Source organism: Desmodus rotundus, chromosome 3 (assembly GCF_022682495.2).
Source record: "Desmodus rotundus isolate HL8 chromosome 3, HLdesRot8A.1, whole genome shotgun sequence".
In the NCBI taxonomy this organism is placed as follows: Eukaryota; Metazoa; Chordata; class Mammalia; order Chiroptera; family Phyllostomidae; genus Desmodus; species Desmodus rotundus.
This window is the reverse complement of record NC_071389.1, coordinates 7,178,110-7,202,341: the sequence shown is the minus strand read 5'-3', so window position 1 is coordinate 7,202,341 and position 24,232 is coordinate 7,178,110. Positions and strand designations below refer to the sequence as shown.

The 24,232-nt window shown below is 57.5% G+C and overlaps 1 protein-coding gene across 1 annotated transcript in view; it reads left to right on the top strand.

Annotated features, from left to right (window-relative positions):
* Positions 1-22,076, top strand: part of DHRS3 (dehydrogenase/reductase 3) — a 36,557-nt gene extending 14,481 nt beyond the window's left edge. The window contains exons 2-6 of the mRNA XM_024554241.4: positions 13,893-14,036; positions 14,711-14,830; positions 15,150-15,388; positions 19,241-19,366; positions 21,586-22,076. Coding sequence (XP_024410009.1) covers positions 13,893-14,036; positions 14,711-14,830; positions 15,150-15,388; positions 19,241-19,366; positions 21,586-21,670 — 714 coding nt within the window. The 3' untranslated portion in view covers positions 21,671-22,076. The remainder of the gene's footprint in view (positions 1-13,892; positions 14,037-14,710; positions 14,831-15,149; positions 15,389-19,240; positions 19,367-21,585) is intronic.
* The last annotated feature ends 2,156 nt before the right edge of the window (positions 22,077-24,232 follow it).

The window sequence follows — 24,232 nt, the reverse complement described above, 5'->3', positions numbered from 1 at the left end:
CCCACTGGATGATGCAGGACCGGACAGGCTGAAAGGAAGTGGAGGGCAGCCCGATTCTCCGAAGGTGGAATCTCTGTGGACCAAGAGCCGTGTTCCGCAGGGCTGGCGCTGAGGGGAAACCCCACCCCGCCTGGCTTCCTGGGCTGAGGCCCTTTCGGGTTTGTTCCCAACATCCTGGCCTTTGCAGGATGTGCTGACCAGGCCATTTCCCATTGCAGTGTCCCCTCACTTCCCCTGAAGCCCCCCACCCCCAGCCCTCTGGACCCAGATCCCCAGACTGATAGTGGGGTGCCAGCCACCAGCCAGGCAAAAGGGTCAACTCAGTGGTGTTTGACCTTCATCCAGCAGAGATAAAACTGATTCCGAATTAATAGCCGTAGGATAGTAACCCCGGCACAGCTTACAAGTAATTTAAAGCTTGTCTTCAGGAGGCCAGTCCGTAAATTATGCTTAATGAGTTGGAGGTCTCCCTGGGACACACCAGCTCAGGGACCTCCGGAGTTCAGGTTCAGGTAGGAGGGGGATGCTGCAAGACACCCTGAAAAAAGTTTGCCTTTCCTTTCCCAAAACAACAGCTGTGTTCCCACCTCTGCCGGGTCCCGGCTCAGCTGCTCGGCCATGCCCTTCACAGTTCCAGGACCTCAGCGCCCCCTCTCTAAAAAGGACACGAGCTCAGGTCCACAGCCCCTTAAGGACTTGCCTAAGTATGTGGATCAAATAAAGAAGAAAAGGATCTTAGAATCTTTTGGATTGTGGGACCCACCTCAAGGGGCTGTGGGTTCGCTGTCGCACTTGGAGAAGCCTCCAGATAAATGCTAACGGCGGCGACCGCTGTTCTGCGATTCCCCTTGCCCCTGACTTGAACATGCTTCTGTGTGGACTGCTTTCGCTTGTGGGCATGCAGGCGCCTCCTAGGCAGCCAGCCGTCTGTCTGGGATGTGGGTCTGTCTGGGATGCAGCGGGCAATGCTGCATCACACAGTGGCCCGGCTGCCCAGGGGAGGGGCGGGAGCCCAGCCGGCATTCCCTCCCGCAGGGTATTGCTGTTGAGCGGCCTCTGCGTCACTGCCTGGGCCGGCTTCCTGGCTCTGCGACCTGACCTGTGCAGTCTCACAGGACCCCCACGCCCAGAAGGGCCCTGCTGGTTCATGCCCTGCTGTTTTGCCGTCTCGAAAATCTCAATCATTCTGGAACTAGGGGTCTGAGTCTTCATTTTGCATGGGGCCTTGCCCATGATGTGGCTGGTCCTCGGCATGGCCCTGCCACTTGGGTGGTCAACATTTTCCCTCCCGAGGTGCCCTCGAGGGGCACTATTACCCGTTTCACAGGGGAGGCAAAATGATTTCATTTATTCGTTCACACACCAAGCCAGCTGCTGGGCTTGACGGCTTTGGTTCTGGGGGGGGGGGGTATTTGGGGGGAGGACGATGGACAATAAACAAGCACATGACTATGAATATTTCTGGGACAGAATGCTCCAAAGACAATAAAGCAGGGTGACAGGAGGGAGAGGGATTTAAATAGTAACTTTAGCGAAAAGAAAGCTGGTATTGGCTCTGGTGTTAAGCTGTGCCTGCTACATTTTGGGGGTGCTTTTCAAAGAATTGGGGTCATTTCTAGATGTCTCCAACCCCCAAGGACCTGAGTTGGTGGGGTCTGAGTAGGGCAGCCAGTGTGGGGGAGCCTTGCCCAGGAGACTATTTACCCAAGTGCCTCCACAGCTGGGGCTTTTCACCCTGAACCGGGAAGGCCCAGTATGGAGGGGCAGGTGGGTGAGCGGAAGGCCTGTCTTCTCTTCTCTGAGCGTCTCCACGTTCTAGGGGCCAGGCCTTGCGTGAGAGGCTTCTAAGGCTTCTAACTAACCCTCACAGCCTGGTGAGGGTTCCTTGGACTTGTGACCTTCCCCACTTTCAATTCTCCCCACTTCCCCAGTGGGAGGTGGTGAAGCCCAGAGATGCCAAGTGACTCATCCAAAAGTCACACAGCAAATCAACTCCAGAGCAGAGCCCTGGCCTGCCTGGCCCCAGCCAGGCTGCTTTCCATTCCCAAGGGCAGTTCAGACTCCAGGGCTGCCAAGGGCGTGCGGTCCAGGACCGCCCTGGGAGATCCCTGGAATAGAGGGTGGCCCCCTGCTTGGTGGAGTGGGGAGTGGTTGGCAGGGACACTTTGGCATCTGCTTATACCTGGAGGAAGGACCTCCAGCATCTACTTCACTGAAGAGAAGTGAACTTCCCAGAAAGCTGAGTAGGGAAAGGCAGGCACTTCCCCAATCTGGCGGGCAGAAAGCCCAAAGCTGACCCCGGATGCCCAGCCCCGGGTTTGGAGGGCACCCCCCCACAGGACGGGTCCCTGCTGCGGAGGCTGATTCCCGCTGGATGGAAGCTGCCAGCCCCCAGGGATGCTCTGGAGGGAGGACCGAGGCTGTGCTCCAGCTGGGCCAATGCCCACCAGGGGGGCGGCGGCGGAGGGCTTCGGGACGGTTCACGCTGCGGCCAGCAGACTGGCTGCGTGTTGCAATGTCTGGTGGCGTTTGCAGCATCCTGTCCGCGTGTGCAGCTGGGGTAACCTCAGGCCGGCGCGGAGGAGCGTGTGTGGCTCGCAGGCCAGAGGCTGCTGGCACCTTGCATCTCATTTACAGCTCTGGGTTCAGCGGCAGGTCAGCAGCGCCTGACATCACCGCGTTTGTTTACCGCTCTGCAGGAGGGAGGAAGCGAGGGCGGTCCCTGCAGCCCGAGGGGGACCTCCCCCCCATCCGCTCCCTGCCCCCAGTCCTCCCTTCCTCCACACCCCAACCCCCCTCCCCATCCACGATCCAACGCGCCCCTCCCCCTTCCCTGTCCGCACCCCTAACCCCAGCTCCAACCTCCCCATCAGCGCCCCAACCCTGACCCGGCGCCCCTCCAAAATCCCTTCCCGCACTTTTATCTCACCCCTCCCCCTTGCACCCTACCAGACACCCCGCCCCACCTCCGCCCCATCTACCTACTCTTTCCATCCCTTTCCCATCCGCCAAATGGGATCCCGGTCCAATCCCCACCCAGGACTCCAGCCCAGCCCCGCCCCATCCCCTCCTGACCCCGGGCGCCCCCACCCTCTGCCCGCCCCTGGTTCCACTTTCAGAAAGACTTCCTGGAGCCGCCTGCCAGACCCGTTGAGGTTTCGCCCAGCGGCTCCTCCTGCCACCCCCCTCACCCAGTCCTCGGAGCGCAGGCTGGTCTCCCCGCGCGGCGCAGGCCGCGGCTCCAGACTGTCAGGGCCTGGGTTGGGATGGCCGGCCCCTTTGTTATTGGAAACTGGTGTGTTTACCAGCGGCGCTAGGTGGGTAGCTGGCAGGCTGGGCGGGCATCCAGGCACCTTGGCCTGGGGAGGCTGCCCCGGCCACCTGGAACCATTTCCTCAGCCACGGCCACCCCGCCCCCTCCCTCTGCGTAAGCCTAGGGCTCTGGAAGATGGAGGGACCTGGGGGTGGAAGGCAGGGTCTTCCTCTTTTTCCACACCTGGAACTCAGTCCACAGCAACCTCCTGCTTCCCTGTTCTCAGGCCACACCCTGCGGGGTCCTCTTCCTCTGGCAGCCCAACCCTGCAGCCAGGCACAATCTCTTTTCCATCACCTCCACCCCAGGGCCCTTGCCTGGGCCCCCGGCCTTCTACCACATCTGCCACCTGCCACAGAGCAGCTCCTCAGGGCCCCTTGCACTGCCCTGGTTCCCACCCCCTTTCCGCACCTCCAATTCTGCAGTCAGAGTTTGTCCCAAACTCGAGTCAGAGGCGGTCAGTCGCTGCTCTGTTCTCGACCCTCCCCAGGGCTTCCCACCACTGGGAGCAGAAGTCCAAGCCCCCTATGGTAACAGCCCCCTACCTCCTGTCTGTCTCCCATTGGGCTTGGCCAGTTGGCCTCCTTGCTGTCGCCCAACGTGCGAAACCTGCACCCGCCCCAGGGCCTTTGCCCTAGCTGTTTCCTCTGCCTGGAATGGCCTGGAATGTGGGCATTGCTGCCTCCTTCCCTTCCCTCAAGTCTCTGCCCAGATGTGACCTTCCCAACCCCCGCCCCCATCTAAATGCCCTTTGCACCCCTTACCAAACTTCCTGTTTTCTTCCCTGCACTTCTGGCCCCTTTTACATGTCATACAGTCCATTGTCCGTGTGTTTATTGTCACCCAGCTTCCGCATACACATGTGAAAGCAAACTCCGGGAGGGTGGGATGGATTCCTGTATTTTCCCAGTGAATTCCGAGGCCTCTTGCAGAGCCGTGAGTGAAGGCATGAGTGAGGCAGGACAGGGAGCAGTGAAGGAGCTTGGCTTTGGAGTCCAGGTTCAAGGGCTGCTGGGAAACTTCTGGCAGTGCAGCTGGCCTGATTTTCCTAGCCTGGATGAGCCTCATCCCTGGGCCGGACTCCCAACCCCATTGCTTAGGTGGTAATACTGAAGTGCGCCATGCTGGGGAATGGTTTGTAAGTGCTGGCTCTCGTTCCTGGTGGGGCACCCCTGCCTCCAGGCCACCTGGGTTCTCCAAAGGGCAGCTCAGATGGAGGAACTGGGACAGACAGAGGTCATGGGGCTTCAGCCAGTAGCTCTGACCTGAGCTTCTCCAGCCCCGTGTTTTGCCCACTTCGGTCTGCAGGGGGCGCAGCCCTGGAGCCAGTCCAGTAGGGTGGTAGCGTTTGTGAAAAGAACCATCAGCCCCGGGGTTTCCTGCTGGAAGTGAGAAGCTGCTCTGGTCTCCCTGGATCAGCCTTTGAGACAGTTTCCCTGGAGGGTCTTCCCAGGGGGCACAGAACCAAAAAGGTACACAGGAGTCACACACAGGGATGACATGGGGACTTAACCAGTTGTCACACTTGGCTTCTGAGCACCTGCTCTTGGCTGGTGGCGATACTGTTAGGTTTTGAGGCGGGTGCCCTCTCTCCTTGGGGACATGTCCATCTCCTCGGCCCCTGGAGGAGACCTAAGGAGGCACGGATATGCATACGGAGGTTGACAGCAGCTGTATTCACAATGGCCAACACTTGCAACCAGGCGTCGTTCCGCAGGAGACAGGTAAATAAACAGTGGTCCATCCGCACGATGGGATGTTACTCGGCACTACAAAGAAGGGAGCTCTCAAACCGTGAACAGGCGTGGAGGAAATGTTCGTGGGAATGACTACGCGAGAGATCCCAGTTTGAAGAGGCTGCCTGCTGTGTGATTCCAATTCTGGGACATTTTGGAAAGGGCCAAACTGGAGACAGTAAAAAGATCGGTGATTGCCAGGGGCTGTGGGGAGCTGGGGTGAACGGGCGGAGCCTAGAGGATTGCTGGGGCGACAGCACAGCTCTGTGTGTCGCTGCGCTGTGGGGAGACGTCATTACTCAGCGTCCAAACCCCCAGAATGCCCAACACCAAGAGTGACCCATGTGAAGCCTGGACTCTGGGTGACAGCGTGTCAGTGCAGGTTCATCGGGTGTACCCGACGTTCCACCCAGGGCTGATGTGGATCGAAGGGTGTGCGTGTGGGGGGCATCTCTGTACCTTCCACTCTGTCTTGCTGTGAACTTAAAACCGCTGTAAAAAATAAAGTCTATTAATAAAAAGTTATTTTTAAAAAGCAGGCCTAGGGCTGGGAAGCAAGTGTCTGCGGGGGTGGGAAGGTCTCTCGGGTAAAGGCACTTGAGCAGAACCCATGAGAAAAGAGGGCGTGGGAAGAGGGCCGCCTGGGGGAGGACAGAGAAGAGCTGGTGCAAAGGCCCTGAGGGAAGTGGCCCAGGAGGCTTGGGAGCCAGGCAGCCAGGGGGCGTGGGGTGGGAGGGGCTGGGAGGAGAGCTGACCCCAGGACAGATGGCAGGAGGCTGTCATCTTCCAGATTCCAGAGGTTCGGGCCGGGGTGGGGTGTAGGACGGGGGGATGGTTGACTCCGGACCTAAGAGTGGTCTGGGGGAGAAGAGAGCTGGGCGTCTGCTGTCCTCACCAGTCTGACCCTCAGCCTGTGGAGCCCCCTGGGCACCTTACAATGGGGTGAGGGCTATGCCTGTCACCTGCTCAACAAACACTTGGCCAGGAGGCCATGCGCCACCCCAGAGCCGGGCGGTGATATTCCCTCTGACCCTGGGAGGGGGAACCTTGCCGTCCAGTTCTTGTCCTTGGCTTGTGCTCTATGACACCTGTGCAGTGAACGGATGTGTCTTCTTACAGGGCCACCTGGCTCCTACAGGTGGGGTACAGTGGCCAAGGGCACAAGCTGGGCATCAGACCAGGCAGGCTGGAGTCCGGCTCCCCCAGGTACTGACTGAGTGACCGTGGGTGTATCATAAGGCCCCTCCATGCCTCGGTTCTTCATGTGCAAATGGGCGTGACACCGCCTTCCCGGGGCTGCCAGAGGACTGGGTGAGATACAGCCGTGGGTGCAGGTGCCAGCTAGGGGCAGGCAGGGGTGAGTGCTGGAGGTTATTCCTGCGGCCCTCAAGGGGCCAGCTCCAGGCTGGATGTCGCCCAGGAGGATGTCTTGGTCCCACTCAGGCTGTGGTCCGGGGACTGTGGGGGAGAACCCCGCCGGCTGAGAGACAAGGACGGGGCCAGGGCGAGTCTACCACTCACAGCCGAGTGGGAAAGCCTTGCCTGCCACGTGGGCAGCTCAGCTGTGCAGGGGCAGGAAGGCGAGGAGGCACTGCAGTCTATCAGAGAGGCGGGGCAGTTTGTGTCACCTCTGATTCCCTGGGGTAACATGGGTCATCTCCCCCGAGGCCGAGGCAGGAGCAGGGTGCATGCAGGGGCAGGGAGGGTTTGGCTCCTGGAGGAGAGGCACAAATGTCTCAGGGTGACAGTACCCAAGCACTGTCGCCGACCCTGAAGGGCTGTCTTTGGAAGAGGGGCTGGTAGGCTTGCTGGGTGTGCATGCCGGGGCAGCCGGCACTCCCAGTGGGTGAGAGCTAGAGGCGTTCTGGTAAAAAATAGCTTCGGGGGAGAACAAAACAAAACAAAACGAGCGTCTGCCCTGGAGAGCAACGGAACCTTTGTAGAATGATTGTTCTAGAGATCTAATAAAACTACCAGTGCACTGGATGTCCTGGGACCCGTGTACCATGCTCCCAGCCCTCGGCACCCCCTAAGGGTCCTCACTGGAACCCCCAGGACGCCCCAGAGCTCGGTTAGAAAACCTCTCCTACTGTGAAGTGTTCTCACTGGTCTGCAGCGCGCTGCCGGATTCCGCCTTCCTGGGCTGGGGGTGTATCTGGAGAAGGGTGTGCCGAGTCAGGCAGAAGGATAGGAGTGGAGAGGTCTCTAGGACTGTGTGGTTCTGCCCCGGTCAAGGCTGTGTCTAGAAGCAGAGATGCCCCGGTGGGGTCACCCAGGCACCCGGCAGCCCAGTGACTCCAGTTTTGTGGGGGGTGGGGGATCTTCTGGGAGCAAGGTTTATTCCTGGGGTTAATAATAGCAATAATAATAGCTAACTTTTATCACGTCCTTTTTCATCCTCCCAACCACCCTTCAAAGTGGATGCTTTAATAACTTGAATTTATAGAGCGGCTAAGGAGGTTTTCCAAGTCCGGGTAACTCGTTAGGGGCAGATCAGAGAGCCGAGCCCAGGCGGTCCGGCTCCGGGCCCATGTTCTGGGCCACTCCACTTGAGACGGGGCTCTCTTTTGGGAAATGGACAGGGATGGGGAAGGGGGGAAAGCCCAAAATTCAACTTGCACTGCACGTGTGTCTGAAACAGCACCTGCCCACACCTGCACATCCACTCACCCGCGTCTCCCTGGCACCTGCTCCAACTCCTGATGTTGACACTCCGATGTGGTTGCTTGTTTGTTCTCATCTGGCCACAGGGATAGATTTTTTATTAACATCGCCTGCTGGAGGCGCTGGGCAGATGAGAGCTGTGCTCCCTCCAAATTGTGACCGTCCACCCTCCGCCCACACTGCCGTGGTTTGGGGTCTCTGGTGGGTGTTTTCTTCTGAGAAGCCAGCGCAGCACTACTGTGGCCCATAGCACGGGGCCCAGGGGACATGAGCTGGCCTGCCAAAGCCCTGCCCAGGGGCTTGGGTCTTTCCAGAGCTGCCGATTATAAACAGATGCTCCTCGGGGGACCAGGCGGCTCATGTCGCTGGTGGGGCTGTGCTCTGCAGCTGAGCTCCAGCCGTGAACGTCAAGTCCAGGCCTTCGCGTGGGCCCCTCTGGGCGAGGAAGGCGAGGCCGGGTGGGGAAGAGTCCGCTCTCTGGTCAGCAGATGTTCCCAGAGGCCTCCGGGGGCCAGTGCCACGTGACAGTGTTAGCTGGCTGCTACTCTGTGCCTGGCCCGTGCTGAGTGCGGAGGTCACGAGGTGAGCAGCACTCCCTGACAGACTTCGTGAACTCGTGGGGGAGGCAGGGGACTCACCCACAGCCCCAGCACCCCCCGCATCCGTGCTCAGTGGAGGTCCAAACGAGAGTTAGGGTTGGCGGTAGGGAACATGAATTCTGAGCCATGCTGCTCTGCTCATGCTGAGCAGTATGACCTTGGGCGAGTCATTCTACCTGTCTGAGCCTCCACCATGAAAGGGAGAGAGTAACCATCACCACGTGGGATTGTGAGGATGAGAGAAGAACACACGTGGATGTACTCAGCACCACACCTGACCTACAGCACGTGATCGGCAGATGTTAGCCACGGTAGAGTGTTGTATGTATCGAGGATGGAAGGAGCAGCCTGAAAAGCTTAAGAACTGAAGGGACCTTTAAGCAGGGTTTTGCAGGATGAGTAGGAGTCTGCAAGCATACTTGGCATTTAGCACAGAGACAGATAGCTTGTGCTGAGCACGAGATGGGGTCACAGGGAGCCCACAGTCGGCGAGATTTAGTCCCTGCCTTCCAAGAGACAGGACGTAGACCCAACAGGGCATTGACGGCACACACAGGGCCAGGTGCACTGTGGGAGTGCGCACGCACCGGGAGCTCCCCCATCCTTCACTCAGCAATGGGGAGAGAGATGCCAATGGGCACTGGATGGCAGCCCCGAAAAGGTGCTGCGGGGGGCAGGGGCAGCAGGGGCTGGGCCTGCAGTGCCAAGGCTCCTGTGTGTGAAGGGTGGGCCTATGCGGGACTGATCTGCCGGGAAAGCGTGGCTCTGCCTTCCCGTCTTAGGATCATAAGTGATGGCACTTGTCCTTTAGAGTCCTCGCTGCTCATACGGAGAGCATAAGGAAACAAACAACAGTCAGCCACGATCCCACCCCGAGACATCCCCTGTTCCTGTGCAGCATGGTGGCCCCCCTCAGCCTGTCGAGTTTGTAGGGGTGAGATTATCCTGTGTAGGTAATGCTGCGCCTTCTTTTTTTTCCGGAACATTAGATCTCCAAGCATATTTCCGTGCCGTGAACACTCATCATTCTAATGGCTGCAGAGGAGGGCAGGCTGAGAGGCTGTGCTGTGCTTTTCCCGGCTCTTCCTCCCTGTGGGAAATCACGAGGAGAGCACTTACCGAACACTTAGTGGGTGCCAGCTTCAGTGCACGCAATTCCCACGAGACCGAGTGAAGGGAGGAAATGGCTTCTCCCCTGCTGGCAGAGGGAATGATGGTGTCAAATCTGGGTTCAAATCCCAGCTGTCACTCAGCTGCTGTGTGACCTCAGACTAGCTGCTTAGCCTCTCTGAGCTGCAGTTTCCTTATACAAGGATGTAATATAGCAACCCCATAAATCCCCTAATTTAAATGAAGTTCCCTGTTTAGTCTTTGTGCGCCTCATGGTCATTCGTGTCCGACAGTTTTCTCTTTCCTTTGGGTCTTCCTCCCCTGGGACGTGGCACCCGGAGGCAGGACCGTGTCTGCTCTGCGTTGTTCTCTGTTGGCTCCCTAGCACCAGGCACAGCGCCCAGGCCACAGCGGGCCTTCTGCGCTGTTCTGGTGAGCAAATGGACGCGTCTCCTGCTCGGGGCGCGGCATGAAGCTTAAGGAAGACTGGGTGGGGTCGCGTGACACAGGCGCAGAACTCTTAAAGCTCAGAATATCCCACGGTGCCTCAGGGTTCAGGGTGCTTCTGTGGAAGACAAAGACTCTGGGTTTGAATCCTGCTTCCACCCCCCAGTGACTATGGGCCTTCATATGCTACAAAAGTGGACAATAACAGCCTTCAACTTGGGAGCCGTGCAGGGGTTCCAGCTGGCTGTCACCTCTGTCAGGATGGCTCTGGGGGGCAGGAGGGGGGGCAGGGAGGGCTGGAGCCACACCTCTGCTAGGAGGCCCTGGCTGGGCAGGGCGGCTGTGGCCATGTGTGGGCCCACCGCCCCCAGAGGTCACAGGTCGGGGCTCACTTCCCTGGGAGGCCACAGGCCTTTGTCCTCCCTCTTACCTCCTCCGCACCAGTCACAAGGCTCAGGAGGACAGAAGCTAACCATTTGCCCCAGAGGGGAGGGCAGGCCAGGAGGTGCTGAGCTACCCTGAGCCCTTATTTTATAAACCCAGCTTAAGAGTAAATCCTGGGCCGCTGACCCGCCCCAGCTGCTACCTGCCATGGGAGTTAATTAAGAGGAGGCCACATTGGGTTCCCAGGGCTAATAAATCTGCCCCCTCCCCGGCCTGTCCGCCCCACGTTCCTCTCAGACCCCTGCCTGCCTCCTGCTGCCTGGGGCTCACCTGCGTTCTGGCACTGGGTGGGCCTCCTCTGTCAGCTGTCCAGGGGCGGCAGCAGGCGATTCTGGGCAGGAGCCACCTGGTGGACCTGCTGAGCTCTACCAGCCAGTGTCCTGGTCCCCAGAGGGGCCTGGGTGGCGGACTTGAGGAATAAGAGAGGCCCAGGAAGAGACAGCAGCCACAGTGGCCCCAGCCGTTCCCATTCCCTCCACTTAGCTGCCTCACCGTCCACCTGCCACGGACCAGCCCTGGCCGCCACCACAGATATGCACCTGGGTCCGAAGCGGGGAACACGCCCAGCCTGGAGGGACTCTGCACCTCCACCAAGGGCCTGGGCACGTGTGAGGCAGTGCCGCACACAGAGACACAGTGAGGCCCACACGCGCCCCCCACCCCGAGCCTCCTTTTTATCTGAGACTAAAACCCCTCGCCCTGTGTCCAGGGCAGTCTGAAGCTCTGGGGAGCCCCAGGTCTTGTGGGCCATCGGTCTCAGTAGACTCTGTGTTGAGGGTCCCGAGACCCTGAACACCTCTGTCAGGGAAGATGGAACGGCCTCAGCCTTAGAGAGGCCATTTGACCGCCTCCCACGCCGCCCCCTGCCTGTGCTCCCGAACTTCCATTCATCCACCCAACAAAGAGCACAGGCTGGCTGGTCACGGGGTGAGAAATGAACAAGCGAGAGTCAAGGGCCTCGGGGTCCCCAGCCCAATGGGTTTGGGTCAGAGAGTGGGGCTCTGAGCAGAGGGAGGTCTGAGGTGGCCAGTCCCCCAGCCACCGGGGGCGTCCTCCACAGAGCCTCTAAAGGAAATGGCCAAACCTCAGGATCCCACCTGGATGCAGGCCCCACCCATGGGAATCAAGGGGCGCGGCTTCACTTCACCTTCCTCACCCCAGCCCTTTGTCCCTCTTCGGCTTGTCCTTCCAGCCACGTAGGTGAGGCTGGCCTCTCAGGTCCCCTGACTGCCCATTTCCTGGGCAAACCACACTGGGGCTTGAGACCCCTGCCCTCCTTGCTGTACCTGGGAACTTGGGGGTCTGGGAAAAATTACTCTGGCCCCACAGCCCCTGGACCGTAAGTGCTGCCTTTGCTGGAACCCCACGCACACCTGTTTGTGCCAAGAAGAACCCAACATGCCCAGAATGAAGGGCACCCATCTGGGCTGCTGCCCCAGACCCTCTGAGGTGACATTTGTGCTCCCAGGCCTCTGGGCCCATGCACCTTCCAACAAGCCCCCTACTGTAAGCTTCGCCCCTCTGTCAACTTGCCCGAAAACTCTCAGAGTCCCCAGAGTCCCCTTCCTCACCAGACCCAAGGGAGCTGTACAAGCCCCAGGGTCCTGCTTCCCTTCTGAGTTGAAGGTGGGATGGGGTTAGGCAGGGACCAGAGCAGGAGAAAGGAGGCCAAAGATTACCTTCAGCTCACTCAGATATACTCAGAGGATAAGGTGGATATGGGTGGATGTGGATGGATGGGTGATGGATGGATACAGATGGATGGATGATGGATATAGATCGATATGGATGGATGTGGATGGATATGGATGGATGTGGATGGATGGATGATGGGGTGGGGTGGGTAGAAGAAAGGAATGAGGGATGAAGGATGGACAGATGGAAGAAAGGATGGATGGACAGACAGATGGGGTGACAAGGAAAGATGGAAGGAAACCGGGGTGCAGAGGAGCAGGCTGACACTGAACCGCCTTCCTAGAACAGATGCTGTGTCTAATCTTCCCCATGAGGTGCCTCCCCAGCCGCTCCTGGAGGAGCATGTCCTAGGTCTGTTTTCAGTTCCACAGACAAGAAAGGGTCTCTCGGAGCCTGTCTAATTGCAGTTCGTTTGCCCTGGATGGGCTTCTGGGTCAAGGAGAGGCCCTGAGGGCGTCCTCTCCATAACCCGTCCTGTGGGTCAAGACTGTAATTAAAATGAACCAAGTGGCTGGACCAGGTGGGTTTTCCAACTGCACTTTCCCAGAGTTGTCTCAGCGGCTGAGAAAACGCTTTTACTTTCTTTTTGAAACTACTTCAAAAAGAAGCCATGTGTAAGACTTCTAATAAAAAACTGAAATTCACTGGAGACCACAGCACCTTTGTGTGACTCTACGAGCCCCACCCATTGGGGCCCCGGGATGCTTGAGGGAAACTTCTGAGATTTCGAGGTCAACAGTGGGTAAACTCTTACTACCAACGACTGCTAATCAGTGTGATTTCGCTCTACCTTTGTCACAGAGCAAAATACAGAAACCAGCTGCATTCTGGCCCAATGTCATTGGCCCTCCATCTTAACGCCCACTCGAAGGGGCCTGCCTCCCCAACACAGCCTTTCCGTTCTTTCTAGTTGCTTTCAAAGTAAGAGAATACGGACTTGGACCGGTAATTTATTCCTTGTGTCGCTTCCATACGTCGGGGTTTCCATGTCGGGTTTTATTTTTAAAGGAGGTGTTTCACTGATAATTTTAAAGAGCAACAGAAGGAACAAAAACAGAGACCCAAGGAGCCTCTCCTCTCTTCCCTCTCTGCTTGTCTCCAGCCCTGGCCTTCCCTCCCTCTGCACCCATGAAGCTGAGTCTCAGTTGGGGTTCTTAGTCCCACTGCCTTCAACCCTTTTACCAACAGGGGCCTCTCTGGACCCCAGGCCACGTCAGGAGCTGTGTCATTCTCGTGTAGGTCAAGGTTGAGAAATAGCTGGGCTTCTCTGCTGAGCCTTTGTGGCCGGCCATTCACAAATTTGTCCAACCCTTTTAAGAACCCATTTTTGGGTCCTACCAGGGTCACCTCCTGGTGTAATGAGTCCTGGGTTTATTAACTGAGGGGTGAGGCAGTTTCCTCCTCAGTGGGAGCCTGGCTGCCTGTCTTCCTGGCCCTCCTTCCGCGTGTGACTGAGTGTGACCGAGTGTGACAGAGTGTAATCACGGCTGGGTGAAGGCTGGGCTTACCCTCTGCGCGCCTCATGGCCCGAGCCTCCCAGTGCCATCTCACGGCTGGCATCCTAAACCCGGCTCTAGACCTAATTGGTGAGAAAGCCAGGTTGTTCCTAACTGAGAACCTTCTGGAACATCCTACGGAAAGAGCCCGGCTATTGCCTCTAACTATGCAAGATAACTGGAACTGGGCTGGGAGGAGGCGTCCTGCTGGAAGGAACGTGTAAGACTTGTAAATAACCCTCAGTGGATCGGTCAGAAATGGGCTCAGAAACTGTGGGTTCACTTCAGAGTAGGCTGGATCCCTTTAAGAAATCATATTGTTCATTTGCTTTGAGTACTCTCTCTGGATGGAATCGGCTTGCTCAGTGCTGCTATTCCTTCCTTCCAGATCGTTCTCTGGGGCCGGACCGAGAAATGCCTGAAGGAGACGACAGAGGAGATTCGGCAGATGGGCACCGAGTGCCACTACTTTATCTGTGACGTGGGCAACCGGGAGGAGGTATACCAGACGGCCAAAGCTGTCCGGGAGAAGGTAAGCAGCCTGGGAGGGTCTATCCTCAGCTCAGCGGGACCCAGAGAATGCCAGCCCAAGAGAACCTTCTCGTGTGGCCTGGGACACAGCGTTGCTGGTGGCAGGGCGGCTGTTTCCAGAGTGTCTCCAGGGGCCCTCCCGTGAAGCTGGCCCACGCTGTGTGTGTGCATGTGTGTGTGCGATGCGGGGCGGCAGGGGCAGGGGTTGGGTGTGTGGGTTGATTTCATGACAGAAGTGATCATCTCTTGTCCCCTTTGGAATTTAGACCTTGTGAGTCTCTCTCCTGGGCCCTGGGGCCGGTGTGGGGGTGGGCGATGTCCCGTGTCCGTCTGGGAAACCCTGCCGCTGACTCCAGCCATCTGTGTAGACTGAGTGTGTCGGTGAGCTCCAGGAGAGCAGAAACCGCCTTGATAAGCACATGGCGAATGTCAACAGTTTTTACGTGACAATAACCTCATTTATTACAAATGTGCCCTGTGCCAGGTGCAGTATGTGCCATAAATGATTTCTGATCCTCAGAACAACGCTGGTACGCTCATTAGCTCCACCTTACAAACCACGGCTGCTGCTCAGAAGGGTGATGTGGCCCCAGGTCACATGACAGGGTCCCACCCCTGTAGGGCGCAGGCCCCTGGGGCTGCCCTAATGGAGCCTGCGGCCCGTGTCCCCTGCAGGTGGGCGACATCACCATCCTGGTGAACAACGCTGCCGTGGTCCACGGGAAGAGCTTGATGGACAGCGACGACGACGCCCTCCTCAAGTCCCAGCACATCAACACCCTGGGCCAGTTCTGGGTGAGGACTCCTCCAGGCAGACCCAACCCTGGGCTGGGAACATTGACGTGTTCCTTCCTTCCAGGTGGCCTGGGTGCCGTAAGGGAGCGAGGAGAGGCTCACCAGGGCTTGGGGTCAGGCCGGGAGGGATGTCCAAGGACAAGAGGAGTGACTGGGTGGACTTCCTGCAGCAGGCAGCCCTCAGCCCCCGCCTGACCCAGAAAGGCTCCATCGTCTGGGGTTGTGCGTGTGTGCAGAGTGGTCTGTTCTCCCTGAGACGCGGGGGCGAGGGGTTTTAGGGGCACGGCTGCTCCCCACTGACCTCCCCACCCACCCTCAGACCACCAAGGCCTTCCTGCCTCGCATGCTGGAGCTGCAGAACGGCCACATCGTGTGTCTCAACTCCGTGCTGGCCCTGTCCGCCATCCCTGGCGCCATCGACTACTGCACGTCCAAGGCCTCGGCCTTCGCCTTCATGGAGAGCCTGACCCTGGGGCTGCTGGACTGTCCGGGCGTCAGCGCCACCACCGTGCTGCCCTTCCACACCAGCACCGAGATGTTCCAGGGCATGAGGGTCAGGTCAGTGAGCCGGGGACCGCCTTCCCGAGCCACTCCCACCAGCAGACTGGACGAGGTGGGAAGTTCAGTGCACACAGAGAGAGCACAGACAGACGGGTAACCTGGAGCCCTTTCTCTTTGGCTTTGAGGTCTGGCACCTGATTCTGCACCTGCAAGATGGTGGGATGCTACAGAGGTCTAGGGCCCCACGTCCAGGGCAGAGAGCATTTCCAAAGCACCATTGCGTGCAGTGGAATACCACCCGCTGTCAGAAGACAGCAGAGTGCTGATCCGTGTGTGAGTCTCAGAAGCACTACATTGAGCAACAGAAGCCAGAGACAATAGGGTCCATTCTGTGCGATTCCATTTGTATGAAGTTCTAGAACAGACAGAACGGGGCCCTGGCGACAGAAGTGGGAACCCGGCCGCCCCTGGAGGGGTGGGGTAAGCCCGCAAGGGAGCGCAAGAGAACTTTCCAGGCTTTTAGAAACGTCCTCTCTTCCTGGTACTGGTTACTTGGGTAAAAATTAGCCCCACTGTACACTCAAGGTTTATGCCCTTTGTTGTAGCAAGTTACAGGCACTCGGCGCGTGCGTGCCGTGGGGGAGTCACGCAGCCCAGCGTTGCGGTGGTGGCCGGGTGTGGTTTTGGTGATCGAGAATCAGAACACCTGGTTTTGGTCACCCCTCACCTGTGTGCAGCCGGGAAATCCTGTGCCAGTTTTGTTACCTCTCTGAGCTTTACTCCGCTCATCTGCAAAACGGCGGAAACACGATGCTCTTCATGGGGGCATTGGGAGAATGAAAAACAACACGGGCAACACCTAGAGCAAAGCCCGGGGCACACTCGGGGCTCAGTAACGAGCCCCTGCCTTTGTTATTCTTACTAATGAGAAACATCTTCATAAATGCGTCTGTTATTAATCTTGCTGGCAGACTGTCCCTTCCGTTTGTCACAGAACTGCACGTCTCCACCCGACTTGCATGCAAATTATCATAGATTCTGAATTTAGAGGAGGCTGGATTAATGACTGGTAATGTTTTGAGTTGGCTCCCCCTGCCCAGGAGGTCTTGGGTTGGTTTCTTTTCGTCGGGGCATACAGCAAGTGCTCAGTGAGTGCACATGGGATGGAAATGCAGCAGTGGCAATCTTGGTTTTAATAGGGTGCCTGGGCACAGAAGTGGGCGGGACACTGGCAGATCCTGCCTCCCAGAACTTTAAGGAGGAAATTCGAGATTTTCCTCAAGTCATTTTTCCACGGTTGTGAGTGTGGGCCCAAACTGTCCCTGTCACCTTGGGCAAGTCACTTTTCTGTGCCTCGGTTTCCTCATCTCTGAGAAGGGGTTGATAAGAGTGCCCCCTTCTTCTCAGGTTCGATGCCCCTGTGAGTGAATAATTAGCCTGCCTGGCCAGCAGTAAGTTCCAGTAGGGGTGTCCAACCTTTTGGCATCTCTGCGCCATACTAGAAGAAGACGAGTTGTCTTGGGCCACACGTCATCACAAAAAAAATCTCGTAACTACATTGCAACACATCATCACAAAAAAAAATCTAGTAATATTTTAAGTAAATTTACGATTTTGTGTTGGGTCGCATTCACGGCCGTCCTGGGCTGCACGTGGCCCGAGGGCTGCAGGTTGGACACCCCTGCGAGAGGAAGGTTGCTCACCTGTCGAGCAGGAAGCCCCGAGGGCTTGGGAGAAGACTAGTAAAAGGGTGCTTGGTGTTGACTAGTGCCTAACCAACTCCCACTTCCCAAAAAAAAGAGAAAAAGGAGAAAAGCATTGGCTTCCTCCCCAGCCAGGCTTAGCAGCTTCCCAGGGTGGAGGGCAGGAGACAGATGTTTAGGGCAAAATTGACGGGTTTCCCGGCAACAGTGGCCGTACAGTTGGGTGCTGTTATTCATTCATGGCTGTTATTCTGACCTTCGTGTTCCACCCTCACCAGACGCTCTACAAACTCTGCGGCATTTGGCCCCAGCACCCCCGTGAAAGAGCTCGTGTCCCCATTTCACAGACGGGGAGCTGAGGCTCAGAGACTCAAAGTGACTGGCCCAAGGCCACACAGATGGAAGTTGGCTGAGTGTGCTTTCCCCAGAGTCTGCGCCGCCTCCTGGGAGTGAATATTCCCAGATAGCCCTCCCACCCACCGTGGAGAGAAAGGAGAATGGGGCCCCTTGCTCAGGTTCTCCTGCAGTCTTGCCCCCGGCCCTTGCCTTCCCTCCCCCAGTAGCAGGACTGGAAAAGCAGCCTGTCTGCGGGTCTGTAGGGTTCCCACACCAGTGAGCTGCCTCAACACGCTCAGGCCCATGGGACCCTGGAGGCTGGCCTTCCTTCTGGACTGCAGGCTCCTGGGACCTCAGCGGCATGTTGTGACAGCAAAGGAAGCCCAGGGCGGGGGCTGAGGTCCGTAGACTCTCTGAGGCCAACTCCGTGGGCGTAGGGGGCAGGAGAGTTGTCCTTCGCTCAGGGTGGCTCCAGACCCAGGCGACTCACCACCCTTAATCCTTCTGGTGCCAGAGCAGCTCACAAGCTCTTTGTGGGAAGGAGGTCAGAGCCAGCAGCCTCTGAGCTGTGCCTACAGGCCCCAGAGGGGTGGGACAGGCAGCGCGTGAGGGTGGGGCCAGAGCCTAGGGCTCTGCGCAGGCCTGGTTTGAATCTCTCATCCCCCACCCACACCCTAGAGCCTCAGTTTCCTCTTCTGTAAACTGGAGTGAGTGATACCCGGTGCACACTTAGCAGAGGCTGGGCACTCGGGGAGCGGCATCATTCTATGGGTCTCAGGTGAGATGCCTGTGAACAGACATGAGAAGCCCCTGATGCTGCTTATTCCGTCCTGTGTTCGTCTGCCGACCCCAGGGAAAGCACTCTGTAAAAGTCTCAGTGAACCAGTGAGCGAGTGAATAGCAGGCTGGGCAGAGAAGGGCGATCGTTCTCCGCAGAGGCCCCGCTTCCAGACGGGATGAGCAGGGGCACAGCCACTCATTCAGCAAGCATTTTTTTTTAAGAATTTATTTATTTATTTTTAGAGAGTGGGGAAAGGAGGGAAACAGAAAGGGAGAGAAAACCTCGACCACTTGCCTCTTGTATGCGCCCCAGGGACTGAATCCAAAACCCAGGCATGTGCCCTGACCGGGAATTGAACTGGTAACCTTTTACTTTGTGGGATAATACCCAATCCACTGAGCCACAGTGGTCAGGGCTCAGCGAGCTTTTTTGGAGCTCCTGTTATGTGCCAGACCCAGCCCACGGGGAATACGCCACAGCAAACCCACCGGGCCTCTGCCCTTGTGGAGCTCAGTCTGAGGAGCAGAGAGACCACTGACAAGGACACAGGCAAACAGGCAAGGCCATTCTGGACGTAAGTGCAGTGAAGCAAATTAGCAGGGGGACGAGACTAGAGGCCCATGTGAGTGGACGAGCTGAGACGCCTCCCTGAGCAGGAGCTGGGAGGGAGGAGCCAGGCCGGTGGGCCAGCTGGTAAAAGACCCCGAGACAGGAAAGAGCTTAAGTGGCAGGAACCAAAGGGTTGGCTGCAGCAGCTGGAGCAGAGTGAGAAGGGGAAAGGGAGGGGCCAGGCGGCAGGCATTGCCACTCCCCCCTCCCCAGGCAACACAGGTGAGCGGGGCTCTAGAGCACAGGGAGCGTGGGAAGCGATGGAGCCCTGGAGGCTCAGTGGGCAGAGTGAGGGAGTGAGGGTATCCTGACACACCTGTGGGCGGAGGGAGGAAGAGGGCGAAGATCCCAGACAGGTCTCAAGTCTCCCAGTCTCAGGGAGACGCCAAAGGGATGGCCCAGACCTGTCAGCCGTGGAGGCTTGTGGCAGAAGCACCTGCGTCTCCCGGAGAAACCCACGGAGTCTCTTCCTGCCTTCAGGTTCCCCAACCTCTTCCCGCCTCTGAAGCCTGAGACGGTGGCCCGGAGGACAGTGGAGGCTGTACAGCTCAATCAGGCGCTCCTCCTGCTCCCCTGGACCATGCACGCCCTCATTATCTTGAAAAGGTATGGGGCCAGGGAGAGCTCCCAGGGCAAGGCCCCAGCCAGCCACTGCCCCTTCTCCCGCAGAAGACGCCTCGCACACACGCCATCAATTAGTCGTGTCTGCTGTGGTCGTGAAGGCGACAGTGGTGGCTTGCGTGCCAAGGGTTTCTGACCTTAATTTGGGGCAGCGGTTCTCAAATGTGCTGATCTCAGGACCCCTTTACAACCTTAAAAATTATCGAGGTACCCAAAGAGCTTTAGTTCACTGAATTAGACATGAACACGGAGAAGAAATTTTACAAGATTTAGACATGTGTTTATATTTACACTATTATTTATTTATAAATAACAATAAAAACCTGTCAACATAAATGATTTTTTATGGAGAGTCAGCAAATTTTCAAAAAAGAGAAAAGACTGTAGTGAGAAGAATGGCATTGTTTTACTTTTTTTTTTTTTTTTGGCAAAGCTCTGAATTGTCTAACATAATTGAAGACAACTGGATTCTTATGCCTGCTTCTGATTTTAATCTGTTGTGACGTGACACATCCTTTAATCCGTGTAGCCTCTGGAACACTCAAGCGCATACTCGTGAGAGAAGGAGAAGGCAAATGACATCTTAGTGTTGTTATAAAAGTAGTTGGACCTTGCAGGCCAGTGAAGGGATCGTAGGCATCCCACGGGGTCCTGGGCCACACTTTGAGAACCACTGCTCCAGACCAACAGTCGGCCCCAGGGTCCAGGAGATTTCACCCAATGGGGAAGGCAGCGCTGTTGATGCCAAAGGCTCAGGATTCACGGACAGGTCCCAGTGCTGGTCGGGTGGGATCCACCAGGACAGAGCCCCGGGGGAGTAGGCTTATGGGAGGAGGTGGTCTTCCTCCAGAAGTTGCCCAGAATCACATTATTTAGAACTTTCCCGACCTGGGACAGCAAACCCTTTCCATCGGAGTCCCATACCAAAGGGAGCACTCCATCCCACCCACGCACAGTTGGACTGCTGGCTCCTTTGGATCCCCAGCCATCTCCAGCCCCACCCCCGGCTGGCTGAACCCCTCTGATCCGGAAGGCCTTTTCAGGGAGTGAACACCCCAGTGCCTTTACCAGATATCAACTCCCAGGAAGCCAGCTTCCCCTCTGGTGCATGTCACCAGGGCTCCAACTGTGGACACAGAAACCTCCTAAGGGAGGGGACACACTAACCAGTCTTTTCTCCAAACTCAAAGCCCTTTCAGAGACACAGAGCAGGGCACGGTGAGTGGGGCGGGGTGGGGGGCGTCTGAGGGTACAGTGCGGCCTCCCCCGGTCCATACTTACGGGTGCTCTGAGGTGCTCCTCGGCTACCTCCATGAGTCCCCAGGAGAGCAGGAACTCGGGCTCTCACCAAAGCCAGGCCACCACCTCCACCTCATGGAGCTGGTTAGAAGACTTTCCGACATTCTAGAAAAAAGCTGGTTTGTCTGGAACATCTCAGCACTCTTACAGGAAGCTTCCAGCTGACATTTTCTGTTCTATCCCCTGCAACTTTCCCACAGGGAGCAGAGGCCACCCTCCTCCCCAATCCCTACATCACACCCTCTCTTCACCTACCCCAAGAGAAAGCTTTACAGTCTCAACACCATTGCCACCACCTCCAGGAAGCCTTCCAGATTGCCCTCACTGGAAGGAGGCCTTTCCCATCTTGCACCTAGTGTGGACCAGGGCCCTTCAATTTGATTCAACAAATGGACTGAGTCCCTCTCATGCCGGGCCCTGTGCTAGGGACCAGAATCAGAGGTGACATATCTGCCACAAGGTCCCGCATGGGCTTGACAATAAACAGTGAGGACAACACCGGGGCTTGGTGGGGAGGCAGTGGACTATGGGGAGCCCAAGGAGAGGCCTGGGCGTGAGTGTGGGAAGTGTCTCTGGAGGAGGTGACGCCCAGAACCTAAGTGCTCAGCCCCACACAGTAAATATTTGTTGAATAAGTGGCATTTGGAGTTCACTGATCTCTGAGCTACCTGTGGGCCCTAAAATGCAAAGAATGTGGCTTTGACAGTTTATTTTTCCCGCCCACCCTTTGCCTTGTCAACAGTCATTTATCCACTTACTCGAAAGCACTTCCTCCACGGAGGGGTGGGCAGGGGTGGCATGTGGGCATCCCTCTACTACGCCCTCTGGGCAGCCACTAGTGACCCAGAGGCTGGTCCCCCACCCCACTGACCATCTTTTCTTTCTTCCCTCCTCCCCGCCCCCAGCATCCTCCCGCAGGCTGCCCTGGAGGAGATCCACAAATTCTCAGGAACCTACACCTGCATGAACACTTTCAAAGGGCGGACATAAAGGCGGGACAGGCACGCTCGAAAGCCACGGAGCCCACAGGGACCGTGGCCCCCTGGGCCCACTTCCGCGGGGTGAGCGGGACTGCCCCCTCCCAGGGAAGAATCCGCCTGCCCCTAAGCCAGCCACAGGGTCTTTGCACAGGACTGACAGGCGTAACTCTGACCCCTGTGGGGAGGCAGGAAACCAGCCAGCAGCCGCCTTGACACTTCTGTACATTTCTAATTCTGTAGAGTTTATTGTTAAATTGCTTCTCAAGTCTAATCAGCCTCAGCAGTGTGCAAAGACTATTTTCTGGGAGGGTCTGGGCGCAGATGTTCCCCCTTTCCCTCCAGAACCCACTCATCCTCAGCTTCTGCAAACTGATGGAACGGCAGGAATGAAAAATAAAGAGAGATGGCTTTTGCGAGTTCCTTTGTTGAAATCCTTGGCCCCCTAGTCCTTGGTGGGCAGAGGGAAGGGGACCCATCCCAACCACAAAACCCCATTCTTTGAGAGAGAATTGGTCTGTGTGTGGTCCCAGCTACCAGGAGTGAAATGGGCAAGAAAGAGCTCAGGAGAGATGTCGGAGCCCGGACCTGGGTACCCATGGTCCTTGCTGACTCGGTCAGGCCCCTCCCAACAGCCGTGGGTTGGGGGACACTTTGCTCCCCACCCACTTCCCTGAATAGCCCCCTCTCCACCCTGCCACAGCCCCACCAGCCACGAAGCCGTCGGCTTGGGAGGGCAGACCCAGTCTTTACCGAGCGCCCACTATCCACCTAGCATGTGCTGGGTGCTGGGAGGGAATGTTATCAAGAAGCCAAAACTCCGAAGACCACCAGCACCACAAGGCCAGCGCTAAGGGGGTGCTCTGGGCCCCCCTGCTGGATTTAAGTGCAAGGGATAGAAGGGAAACAACAAAGGAGGAGGGACGGGCCTGGAGTGGCCGAGGAGACTGACACGGGCTCGGCCACTAGGAGAAGTGGGGAGAGAGGCCCCTGGCTTCTCTAGGATGCATTCTCCACTCCTGCAGCAGGTAATGAACCTGACCTTGGGCACAGGGCACAGGTAGACCATGGAATCTCATCCAAGTAGCCTCTGTCTTGTGGGAGGAAGAGGGGTTCGGGGAGGGGAGCAGGCAGCAAGAAGGCCACAGATTCAATGGAGGAACTTCCTTCCCCGAGCGTTGCTTAAAGCCTGCAGATACGTGCCACCCACATTCGAGGAGGATCAGCCTCACAGCCTGGATGATGGTCAGCCTGGTCCGCGTGCAGGAATGCCAAGTCCTGATTATGTCCCCTGTTTACTGCGCACCTCCCGAGGACCGCCACGTCCCGAGGCGTATCACTTCCCTGTGATTGCCCACAGTCCCCAGCAGCCGCTGAAGACTGAAAAACGGCTCTTGGGAACCCCTTTGAGGGCTTTCAAAAGCCACAAGGTGTCTTCAGCCAGGTTATGACCCCCAGGTCTCATGCCTCCTGCCCTGGGAGGGTGGCTGCCACTCTGCTCTGTGTCATCTCCACCCTGGGACCCCGGCTGACAGAGAGGCCTCCGCGGGGGTGGACGATGTCCTCCCGTGGCAGAGGTGGACTCACCTGGCCACCCACACATGGACTCTGAGAGTTTCTGCCTGGAAACAAGGAGTCACTTCTCTTGCATTTCATTGACCAGAGCAGGTGGTGCGGTCAAGGCCGCCGTGGATGCAGCTGGGCACGCGGTCCCCCAGGAGGAGTGCTCAGCAGTTCGGAACTCCAGTACAGTCTGTCGCACAGCAGGAGACGTCCGCAGCAGAAGAGCAGAAGAAAAAACCGAAATGCAGGCAGCAGGTCGAGGAGGCAGATGAGGCTGCCCTGGGGTGACATGGCGGCCTCCCAGGGGCCCACACCAGGTGTGAGCAGAGGGCCAACGAGGCACTGACCTTTTTTTTTTTAAGGGGGTGTTAGAAAGACCATTTTGCAGGTGAGAAAAGGCTCATGGCAGGGAAGTTGCATGCCCGGGCCTATGGGGCTGGTGAGAGCCAGGGCCAGAATTTGAACCCGGCTCCACCTGACCCACAAGCCCCCTTGCCTACTGCATCACCTTCATTTTGGTCCTTGAGGACAAGTGCCACCAAACTGTGGGAGAGCAGGGGAGAAAGGCACTAAAGGGGTCTTCCTGGCACCCTTGCCAGCCTGCTGAGGTCAGGCCCGGAGTGTCCACGCATCACCTTGCTTGGGCACATCAGGCCACCAGGGTGGGCCCCTGGGCTCGGTGCTGCCCGGCCCACAGGCGGGGCCTGTCACTGTCGCTCCCAGGAGATCTGCTGGGGGCAGACTCAACTCAGGGAGCAGGGATAGAGGAGGAAGAAAGGGTGGGGGTCACATTTGTGGAGCCCCGACTTTATTGAGCATTCCTGAGTGACAGAGATCTCTGTGCTCACGGCCTGACTACAGGGCAACCCTCTGGAGAGGACTCGACGCCTGAGGTCTCCATGAAGTTGCGTCTGGCCTGCAGGCCCGGAATGCAGAGAGGACCCTGGGGGTCTGAGAGGGCGCAGGCCCCACCAGACCTCCCCAGGGCCCACGGGGAACAAAGTCGCGGTCT